Source organism: Bidens hawaiensis, unplaced genomic scaffold (genome assembly GCF_021521415.1).
Source record: "Bidens hawaiensis isolate Kalapana, Puna unplaced genomic scaffold, B.hawaiensis_p1.1 tig00001143_1, whole genome shotgun sequence".
In the NCBI taxonomy this organism is placed as follows: Eukaryota; Viridiplantae; Streptophyta; class Magnoliopsida; order Asterales; family Asteraceae; genus Bidens; species Bidens hawaiensis.
This window is the reverse complement of record NW_027491065.1, coordinates 1,224,391-1,236,580: the sequence shown is the minus strand read 5'-3', so window position 1 is coordinate 1,236,580 and position 12,190 is coordinate 1,224,391. Positions and strand designations below refer to the sequence as shown.

Genomic DNA, 12,190 nt, shown 5'->3' with positions numbered 1-12,190 from the left:
TATATTGTTTATTTAATATATAAATTAATTTTTGGTTTATTCGTTTTGGTTATATTGAGCGGGATGATAATATAATCAACTAAAGATGCTATCTTAGAGAACCGGAGGTGGTGGGCAAGAAGTGGTTAAAGATGGCAATTAGCCCTTTGGCTTTGGAATAATAAGTCTAGAAACATAACATATACCTAATTCAACAATAATCCACTACTAGCGTTTCTTTGTCTTGATTAATTATTTCCCCACCATATTTTAAAGGCACTATCTAGTCATCTAGATATCCTTTACAAGAATAAAACATTTTTACAAGTTACTGGGATAAATGTTTTCGTATAAATTATAAAATTATGATAGCGAAACGCTAAGTATGTAACGACTGATGGGAAAAATAGGGCAGCCAACCCTAACCCTAATCCTATTCGCATTTTCCATCAAAAGAATGGAATTTGACAACTTGTCAAATTTTCAAACAAACTTATTTTTGGACGTTTCTTTGGCATAGAGTTTTAATATTAGAGAAACTCTAGCCGTTTAGTCTAACTACACACTCCCTATGTGATTGTAATTCTTATAATCTCGAAAGTAATAATAATGTTTCACTAGTTGCAGTCGTAGACGTAGGTTAGTTTAGACCAAATCACGTAATTATCGTTTGTCCCACTATTTTCTATTTGTTGTATTGTTTTGTGTTTGTGTGGTTTTCTGTTAGTTTTGCACCTACCGCCACAAGTCTTCCACCAAGTCAACAACAGATCAGTATTGCAGTTTTGTTTCTTCTCTGTTCTCAGGCAGTCTTAATACTCACCCTAACATGAAGACACATCATGATTATGCATCTTTATACGTAGTAAGCACACTCTAATCAGGGCAAATTTTGTAGCTCAAAGCATCATGTGACTGGATCCAACACATGTACTAATAATGGTTAATTACAAATAGTCCATTATTATTCTTTACATATAATGGTCTAATTGCAATAAAGAATAATTATTACTATTAGTAAAGAATAATTATTAGAAACGAAAAGACCAATAGAGCAAATTAAAACCAACAAATCATATCATTGAAATATATATTTCATGGTTTGAGATAAGATATAGACGTGTTGTTATTTCATAGAAATAAAGGAAACAAATTAGACACCAACAAAATGAGAAAAGAAAGTACCCAATACAGTTTTCATGAGATGCAAGCCATTTCATACAAATAGAGAAAAAAAAAGGACACCAACAAAATGAGAAAAGCACCCAACACAGTTGTCATGAAATACAAATCTACTTTTTCTTTCTTGTCCAGTTCTCCTTGATAAGTATATTGTCTTTGACTTTGACCATGCAGACTTATCTAGAAAATTCAAATTGGACCTTTTGGATCTAGTTCATAGTTGCTTATGAATTATTTTCGAGCAGTTAATAACAGTAAAAGTGATTTCCGATTTAGTCACATGGTTGAAAGTCAAGACGAAGGAGAAGAGGGACGGGTGTCGACCGACATTATAAACTGTTCTATATATTTGAGATTCGAGCAGCACCAAGGCTTTTTGACACCAATATGGCACCCGTTAAAATTTTGTAACCATTGAAGACCAAAAATATTATTTAAACTTTTAATTTTATAATTTTTTACTTACTAAAAGATAAATAAAGAAACATAGTAAATTAAGTCATCAAATCTATTGAACACATTACACACTACCCAAGGCCAAAAAGAATGAAAATCCCCACGTCACACTCAAGCCCATTTACCTAAAATCACACTTAAGTCCATTTACCTAAAAGCCCACGTCACATATAGCTAGAGCCTAGAGGTGCACTTCAAATTTCAAAACCGACTTGGGATCCAAAACCGGTTCCTAAACTGAAATGGATCGGACCTTAAAATCTATTTGGGAGAAGCCGGTTTAAAACTGAATTGAACCGCCAGCTTAAAATTAAAATCGGATTGAAAACTCCTAGATCCAAGCTGAACAGGATAAAACACGATCTCAAACCGAATCCAGACACAAACTCACAATATTGTTTGTTACAATTCAACCTAAATGGGTACCCACAAATAACCTAACATACATACATCTAACCGCTTATTGACATGCTAGAGAAGATCATTTATTGTTGGATAGATTTGTTGACAAGTTTAGCCCAATTTAAGATTTTCCATACGGTTTATCAAAATGAAGTTCACTTGTTCTAGTTTGTATTGGTCTTTCACCTAAACTTTGGCTTCAAAAGAGCGAGGAAACCCATGTGATGCGCAATATATTTACACAATATATTTTTATATTTATAATAGTTTTATACCATTTAAGTACCTGAACTTTGGACAAATAGCCTCTGCCCAAATCCCATTCTTAGAGCTTATTAAAACACATCTTTTAGGGTATGTTTGGTTGGACGTAATGGAATAAAAGAGGAATGAAATGAGAGAATAAATGGAATGAACAAGGAAATGGAATGAATTATTACCATTCCTTTGTCTTGTTTGATTAACCTATAAGAATGAAATGAATTATTAATTTATGTTGTTTGATATCCAAAAAAACAATTGTAGGAATGAAATAGAAATAATAAACACACTACTATCTCAAAATACTTTTTACAATAATAATAATAATAATAATAATAATAATAATAATATCAAATGATAATAAAAACTACAATGGCGACGGTGGTAGCTCCGACAACGAAAACGGTGTTGGCGGTGGCGATGGTGGTGGTGGTGGTGGCAGTCAGGCGACAGTAGGGATGAGCATTTGGTACTTAGTTCCGGTACCATACTGGTACCGAATCGGTACCAAAGTTTTAAGTTTCGGGATCGGTACGGTACCGGTATTTCCTGAATTTTTACCTCCAATACCGGTACCGTACCGAACCGAATATTTCGGTACCGGTACCAAAATTTGGCGATTTTCGATACCGGTATTTTCTGTACCGGTACAATACCGAGCTCATCCCTAGGCGACAGGGGGTGGTGGTGGTCAAGCAGTGGTGGCCATGTTGCCCTGGTAGTGATGGCAAAGGTACGATGGTGGTGGTCAGGAAACGACAGTGGTGGTGGTGATGGTCAGGCAACGACAGTGACAATGGTTGCGGTGGTTACGCTGTTGGCAACGACGGTGCCGGTGGTAACGCTAGTGGTAAAGTGGCGGCGACGGAGTAGGTGGTGGTGGTGGTGGGGGTTGTTAGCATAGTTGTCAATAGCGTTGTTAGCGCTCGCTATAGCAAATAGCGTATAGATTATTTCCCGCTAAATCCCATTTAGCGACCTAATAGCGCTAAAATAGCGGTTATTTTTTTTTTATTTTGAGTTTTGTAGGGTTTTTAAGAAGAGAATTAGTAGAACCTGACATTTGGTTATTAGATTGGCATGAAGAAAGTAGCATGGTTCCAAAATCCGAATTCAGATTTCAGTTTTTCCAAAATAGAGTTTGCAGCAGACTGCATATTATCAGGAAGTGGCTGTGTTGTTTATGAGAAGCTAGTTCGGGTATTTATTAATTAATTTTAACTGCTTCCACTAATTGGGGTATTTTCTTTTTAATTAAATCTTAATTGCCAGATTAGAGAAAAACAAGGGATTTTATTAGATAATTAAGTAATCGCTGTTTTATATTAATTTTCTTTTTTCTTCAGTATTTGATATAAATTTTTATACAAAAATAAGATTATAATTGCTATTTTGTTAGAATTTATTGATTATAATTGCTAATTTCATCATCATCATCATCATCATCATCATCGTACTCAGTATATCCCACCAATAGCAAAGCTATGGTAGGGTCTGAGGAGGGTAAGATGTAAACAGCCTTACCTCTACCCCATAAGGATAGAGAGGCTGCTTCCGGTGAGATCCCCGGCTCGATAGTAGTTTTGCATCAAGCCTTGGACATAAGGCACATAGCACTCAATCATCGGGACACCGGCTGATCGGTGCATGTACCCTTGTCTTTCGGCTATCAACGCCACTACATGATGCCTGATTAACCGTCCGTCACTTTTAACGTTATTTTCACGAGATTAGTAAAATAACGTCAAAATTAGTGCAATTTCACTTTTGCCCACCCGAGGGTTCACACATATATACATCATATGTGCGCACCGCAATCAGGGCTTATTATAATTGCTAATTTGATAGGATTTATTGATTATAATTGCTTCTTTGTTGCTATTTACTGATTATAAGTGTTATTTATTGCTACTTTTTTATATTTTTTTTTCTAATGCCTTATTGCTAAACATCAAATAGCGTCCGCTATTTACCGCTCTTTGCTATTGACAACTATGGTTGTTAGGTGGTGTTGGTTTTGAGAATGTAGGGTGAGAGAGGAATGGAATGAAAAAAAAAGATGGGAAGGAATAGTTTTAATGGAATGGATTCCATATGTAATGGATGATTTCATTCCATTAAGCAACCAAACACCATTTTTTTTCATTCTCACGTAATGTATCATTCCATTCCCCCTATCATTACTATATACCAAACGCTACCTTAGGCCTAGATCTAAAAGACGTGTTTGAGAGCACACCTAAGAAGGAAAGTAAAACAAACTAATCCTAAACAAAAGATAAATAATTGCATAAATAGACACCCACACCATAACTAGATAAAATCAAATAGATAACACATGATCCAACATATTCAAACACCAAATCTCTAATGCAAGGATTACAAAGGTCTCAAACATAACACAATTTATGAAACGAGTATAGATGGAGTTGATTACTTGTAAAAGTCGAAGTCAGTGTCGGGTTTCTTGACATTGGTCCTGTATCCCTTCTCAAAGTCCTTGGGAAGAATAACATACCTGTTCTTGCGCACCGCATGCATACCCGCTTCTTGACAAATTGCTGATATCTGTAGGCAACAAACATATATATAAGAAAGCACAGAAAAGGCACCTGCAAAGTAAACATTCTAGTAACAAAAAGTTACCTCAGCAGCACTGATCTTGTCGGGTCGAGAAACATAATCTTCCAAGTCAACTTCATCACTCAAGTTCATTTTAGCAGTACAAACCTACACAACAGTTACCATCTTAAGCATTAAAATACATTTTGGACTACCTTTGACCCATTCAAGGGTGTAAATGACTAGCTTGTTAAAAGCTCAAGTAAAACCGCGTTTAAACAAGTTCGAGCCCAATCTCAAGCCTAAATTAGAGTTCATTCAAAAAACGAGCTCCAGCCAGAGCTTCATATGATATATATGATGTTATTATATACAAATTGGTAACTAGAGTTAATTAAATGCATGGTCCCAGTGGTTTGTCCATATTGCAAGTTTGATCCATTAGTTTGAAAAATAAAATGTATGCTTCCCAATATTTCTAAAGTTTTAACACGAATGACCTTTGGAAATGGAATCGACGGCCATAAGTTTTTCTCACATGACTAAAATACCCTTAAGGACCAAAGCAGCCCGCAGAGACTATCCCAGTAAATCAATCAATCAATCAATCATGCCCAGTAAAATCCCACCGACAGCAAAGCTATAAGTAGGGTCTGGGGAGGGTGGGATGTAGGCACACCGTACCTCTATCCAAAGGAATAGAGAGGTGGCTTCCAGAGAGACCCTCGGCTCTAAGTACATGTGAATGAAGCAAAATAAAGGAAATCAAAGTTTAACAGTTATATAAAAACTACTACTAATTATAATAATATTTGTTAGGATTAAACGCACACACGAAACCGAACACACACACGAAAGCAATAAACGAACACGAGGATTTAACGTGGTTCGGTCTAAACTGACCTACGTCCACGGGTGGCAACTAGGTATATCTTTATTGAGTGACAAATATTACAAGTACATAATGTTGTTTATATAGAGACTGAACTAGGGTTAGTAAAATATTATGCAAGAAATCTAAACCGGGCCGGGCTTGGGCCCGACCGCCCACACCCGTCTCCTCTTTTGACTTCATATAATAAACCGGGCCAACAAGGCCTACGAACCCAACAATCTCCCACTCGGAGGCCTTGAGTACTCTCGTCTGCACTCCTGATTGTACTTCTGTAATTTAAACATTAAACTTCTTCTAGTTGCCACCGCCTTCTCATCAATTAACCTGAAGGCCCGTTGAAGCTCCCCGGAGCTCCAACACGTCAGTCATGGCTGAAACTGCCCCTGACCCGTTCTCTGTCCCTACCGGCTCCCACTGTAACGAACTACCGGATCCTGAGATAACCTGAGAACAAACACTCTCCATATTCAGCAAGTAATTCATTGGAGAGACTTTTACAGCCGGAATACTGGTTTTCTTAATCCACTGTCGACCTGGAACTGTAACTGAAACACGACCTGTGCTCCCACTGTCACGATGTCCCCCAACTGATTTAACCTTCCTAGCTTGTTCATCCTGAATCTTCACTTTGGCTCTGGGTTTGTTACTTGCAAAATGAACCTTCTTCTGCCCACGAGATTCTGTGAACCGGATTTTGTCTTTCACCAAAACTGGATCCACTTCTTTCGGTGACATATCGACCATATACAATGAACCCATTTTCTTGCCACGAGCAACCACGAGATTCCCTTTGACTACCTTCCACTGCCCATTCCCGAACTTAACATCGTGCCCTTGGTCATCCAACTGCCTAACTGATATCAAACGTTTCTTCAAACTTGGAATAACCCTCACGTCTTTCAAAGTCCAAGAAGTACCGGCTGAAGTTATCAAATTAACGTCTCCCATACCCGTAACCTCTAAAATATCATCATTCGCTAGTCGAACCTTTCCAAAATCCCCAAATTTAAGATTCTTCATCGTTTCACTACAGTGAGTGGCATGAAACGATGCACCAGAATCCATCACCCAAGCATCAACGCTACTCTCAACACTACAAACCAAAGCCTCATCACTACTGACCCCGTCATCTGTGTCGTCTTCTGTAACGTTCACCTCTTTCTTACCATTCGGACACTGATTCCTGAAGTGTCCTTTCTCTTTACAACCCCAACATTCAATATCCTTACGAGTCTTAGACTGACTCCTCTTCCTGCTCCCACTGCCTCGCTGTTTTCCCCTACCTCTACCTTCTGTGACTAGCATATTGCCTGATGATTCACCTGAACTTCTGCGTCTTGAATCTTCTCCCAGAATCAGATCTCGAATCCCATCGAAAGTAATATTTGTAGACGAACTACAAACTGCAGTCACTGTTTGCGACCAACTGTCGGGCAAAGAGGATAATAACAAGAGGCCTTGAACTTCATCATCAAACTTAATGTCAACTGACACTAAGCGGGACAAGATCGAATTAAGATTATTGATATGAGTTGTAACTGACCCACCCTCTTTCATTCTTGTTGTCACTAGCTCTCGGATAAGATAGACTTTATTCGCTGCCGAAGGCTTTTCATACATGTTGGATAGCGCCTCCATCATACCACGTGCTGTGGTTTCTTTCATGATGTTAAACGCCACATCTTCCGACAACGACAGAGTAATACAAGCCCTAACTTTCTTGTCTAACTTCTTCCAATCTGCTTCTGACAGCTTTTCTGGTTTTTCATCCTCAAGCACTACATCCAAGTCTTTCTGACAAAGTAGTGCCTCAATCTGCATCTTCCACCAACCGAACTTCTGTCCGTCAAACTTCTGTATCGAAACCTTTCCGTCTTCTGCCATAACAATGACTAAAACGAAAAACTGGATAAAAACAACAGAGACAGACACAGCAACACGAGCCTGAACTTAACGATTGTTCTACTGAACTCTGTTAAAAAATCAACCTATTTTAAACGTGCAGCGGAATAACGAACTGTAAATCAGAAAACAGAAACTTTAACCGAAACGATAAAACCTGACAAACGCGGTTGGCACTGGTTCTCCGTTTCTTTAACGCTTCTTCTGACTTAAAACTGTTCTTCAATGAAAATAGGAATCGATTCAACTGTTCTTAGCTCGTACTTTGCTAAACCGAAACTGATTAAAGGCCACACAAAATTGTCAAACTGGGCTAACGGAATTTTTGGGCTTACTGCCTTTTCTTTACAAGCCCAAATTAATTTAAAGTAAGAAATTGATTTGATCTTGATTGGCCTACTGCCCAACGTAACGGCCCAAAAAAAAAAAGGAAGGATCTGGTCTTGCACTTGTCAAAGCAACCTAACTTTTCTTGGTCCGCCCCCTTATTTTTACACCAACAAAAAATTCCGATCAACAAACCTACTTCAAGGGCGTTATTTGTTAGCGGCGGTACACGGTGGTAAAGCGTGCACGACTTCTACTTCTTTCGTATGGAACCCGAACACTCCAATCTTTGACGGCAATCAACCGCGACAACCGGCTGCTGTGGCGGTGAGAATCGGACGACGACGCGGGCGGAACCCTAGCGCAGTAGGGTGGCGGCGGCGGAAGGTTGGTTCCCGTGTTCTTCGTGTAATCCGAACCTAAGCTCTGATACCACTTGTTAGGATTAAACGCACACACGAAACCGAACACACACACGAAAGCAATAAGCGAACACGAGGATTTAACGTGGTTCGGTCTAAACTGACCTACGTCCACGGGTGGCAACTAGGTATATCTTTATTGAGTGACAAATATTACAAGTACATAATGTTGTTTATATAGAGACTGAACTAGGGTTAGTAAAATATTATGCAAGAAATCTAAACCGGGCCGGGCTTGGGCCCGACCGCCCACACCCGTCTCCTCTTTTGACTTCATATAATAAACCGGGCCAACAAGGCCTACGAACCCAACAATATTAATAATAAGATCACAGTTTAACAGCTATATAAAAGCTAATAATAATTATAATAATAATATATGTAAGGGAAATACCATTGTGGGCCTACAGCCACTTAATAATCTCCAATGTTTTTCCGGAAAGCTCGAGTTTTCCATCAAACTCTCTCTTTAATTAAACTTAAACTTAAACTTAAATGAGCCAGACTTAGGCAAGCTCAGGTTCGGTCTGATTACATCCCTAGGCCCATCTGGCATGTTTACTTTATAACTATATTTCACCTGCTTGCACAATAGCCCAACCCAACCCATCCACACGTAAATGGATCAAATTTACCACTTGTAACCAGGGATAAAAATATAAATCTAACATCTCACCTGAAAAACAAGCCTCTTTTGTCTCCTGTCAGGCAAAGGAAACTCAATCTTGCGGTCAAGTCTACCAGGACGAAGAAGTGCGGGGTCCAAAGTATCAGCTCGGTTAGTTGCCATTATGACCTTAACATTCACGGTTTGGTCAAACCCATCCATCTGAACAAACCCAAATCATATCAATAACTTTGTAGGCCAAAATAACAACACATCAACTTTTATGTTAACACCATATAACAAAACCAGCAATTCTAAAGTTATATATTAACCATAAATCACCTGATTTAAAAGCTCCATGAGAATACGTTGCACTTCTCTATCAGCACCAGTTTGCGCATCAAACCGGGCGGTTGCTATTGCATCCACCTCATCAATAAAGATAATTGCAGGCGCATTTTCTTTTGCAAGACGGAACACATCACGAACCATTCTCGGGCCCTACATCACAACATCAAATATAAAAGATATTATAGCCGAGTCGCTGACTGAGCGTATTATGATGTAATTAACAATCAAATATTACCTCGCCAAGATACTTCTGAACAAATTCTGAGCCAACGACTCTAATAAAGGCAGCTGTAGTGTGGTTTGCCACTGCTTTAGCAAGCATGGTTTTCCCAGTTCCAGGTGGACCATAGAGCAAAACACCACGTGGTGGGTCGATTCCTATTTGCTTGTATAATTCATGATGAGTTAAAGGTAACTCAACAGCTTCACGTATTTCCTGTTTTTGAATATCGCACCCTCCAATATCCTATACCATAATTCCAAAACAAGAAAGTGCTGTTAAATTCATTCATAGGCCTATTGTGATAGTCATTTACATCACTTGGTAAATTACTAGCTTACATATTAAAAACTACTAATTTGAAGATGATTCTCTATATTGCATACAAGATACAAACAAGAAGCTTGCTCACCTAACTAGCAAGCTAATTCAAAAGCCACACAGTGATACAAACACATTATATCAATATGAGGAGGGAAATACAGCCCTAGCATCACATGAACTGATAAAAACACCATTTCTAAATTCCTAGATTCAAATAAATTAATAACTTTTAGGGCTGGCAATTTCTAACACGGACCGGTTAACACGAAGCGGCACAGAGTTAAAACAAGTTTACGTTTGGTTTAACAAGTTTTGTGTCTTAAACGGGTCGACGTGTTTAAATTCGTGTCTAAACAGGTTAAACACCTGTTAATAACCTGTTTTTAACTTTATAAATAAAAATAAAACATATACGTCCTACTTAGCGGATGTTATGATTTGATTTCAGATTTTCTATGAATTTTAGTTTCAAATATGTTAAAAGATTATGTATTGATTAAGACCTTTATAAACTTAACTTTTGTTTTATCTTGCACCAAAACAAATCGTGTCGTGTAACCTATTTCTAAGCAAATTCGTGTTCATGGTTGAAAGGCAGACATGATTAGTTATCGTGTCGTGTTCGTGTCTAGCAGCACAGGTAATCGTGTCTTAACCTAAACTAATAATTCTCTTTTGCCCAAATTCAATAACAAATAAGAAAAATTCCAAACATAAGCACTCACGTTATACGTGACATCGGGTTTCTCGGACTGACTAAGGAGCGAAATACTGGAATCGGCCTCGGGGGGCAAGACATCGACAAGGGCGTTGGAGTGCCTATGCAAGGCGACGGAGGCGGAGGGCTTCAACAGCTCCCTATTAATGGTACTCAAAATCCTGACATAGTAATTAGAGCCGGTGGTGGAGCCCACAATACCATTGTTCTGGTCAATCATCTCCATGAACTGGCCAATCACAAGCGGCACCGACTGGATCCGCTTCACCTCCTCCTGGGACCTCAAGAGCTCTCGCTTCAGGTTCTTCTGCTCGTCTTTCACGTACTCTTCTTGGATCTCGATGAACTCGATTTGACGTTCGAGGGTTTTCAGGCGGCTGTAGAGATCGTCGTCGGAGTCGGTGAGGATGGTGTCGGAGGCGGTGGAGTGGGTGGCTGGTGGGGGTGCTGAGGGTTTGGGGTCAAGAACCATGGTTGCCGCCATTGTTGTGGTGGTGATTGAGATTTGAGGGAAGAATTGGGGGTTTCTTGAAGAGCAATTTATCTCTGCCTTCTTTATTTCAAGAGGTGAATGAAGATGGGATTCTTTTTCTTTTACGGATTATTATTTAAATAGCATGTTTATTTTTATTTATTACTTTTTTTTTTTTACTTTTTTCTTGTTAAAAAAATTATAGCTTAAAAAAAAAGTTTATTTTAAATGTGTTATATAGCTACCATCAAAATCGGATATAACACAACACAACACAACACAACAAAAAGAAAAAACTTTTATCTAAATATGAGGTTTGTGTTATTGCACTTCAACTATTGTTTTTTTGTTTGTTTCTTTTGCAATTTTTGATAAGGCTTAGGTTAAATATAAACTCACGGTCAAGCATGCATACATAGAGTTTTATGATTTTACTAGATTTTATCTCTCACGGGGTTGTTTTACATTATTCGTTTTTAATATTTATATATATATATATGTGGATTTTAATTTTATTTATTGTAAGAAAATTAATAATTAATATACTTGAGGTTTGATGATAAAATGATTTCACAAATAAATGACATGTTATAATCCGGTTTAAAAGCTATCTGGGTTTGGTGATACTCATTACCCGTTTATTTTCTTTATTATAAATTGTTTCTTAGTTATAAATAATATCTTTTTAAAATAAAATTGGATATTAATTTTTGTATATCCCTATTTTATAGGATTTTCATATCAAATATTTGATTAGATTAATTTTTAATATAATGAGATGTTATAACCTGTTTAAGAGCTATCTGAGTTTGGTGAGACTTTTACCCGTGAATTCCGGTCAAATGCGTGAGAAGCCTTTATTTACAAATAAAACAATTTGATGGCTTGAGAGAATGGTTGTTTTACATTTTTCGTTTTTTAATATGTATTTTTCGGATTTTAATTTTTTTTATTGTAAGAAAGTTAATAATATACTTAGGGTTTGATGATGAAAGAGTTTCATAAATAAATGATATGTTATAACCCGTTTAAAAGCTATCTAGATCTGGTGACCCTTTAGCCGCTTATGTTTTTTACTATAAAATTGTTTATCTATCTGGATTTGGTGAC

The 12,190-nt window shown here is 37.7% G+C and overlaps 1 protein-coding gene across 1 annotated transcript; it reads right to left on the bottom strand.

Moving 5' to 3' along the window:
* Window positions 1-4,593: 4,593 nt before the first annotated feature.
* Window positions 4,594-11,092, bottom strand: LOC143560345 (26S proteasome regulatory subunit 6B homolog). The gene is made up of 6 exons (XM_077048666.1): window positions 10,616-11,092; window positions 9,582-9,812; window positions 9,338-9,496; window positions 9,065-9,217; window positions 4,927-5,010; window positions 4,594-4,848 (listed from the first exon to the last, which is right to left on the bottom strand). Exons 1-6 carry the CDS (start codon window positions 11,090-11,092, stop codon window positions 4,714-4,716), a joined length of 1,239 nt encoding a protein of 412 aa, XP_076904781.1. The 3' UTR covers window positions 4,594-4,713.
* Between the last annotated feature and the right edge of the window lie 1,098 nt (window positions 11,093-12,190).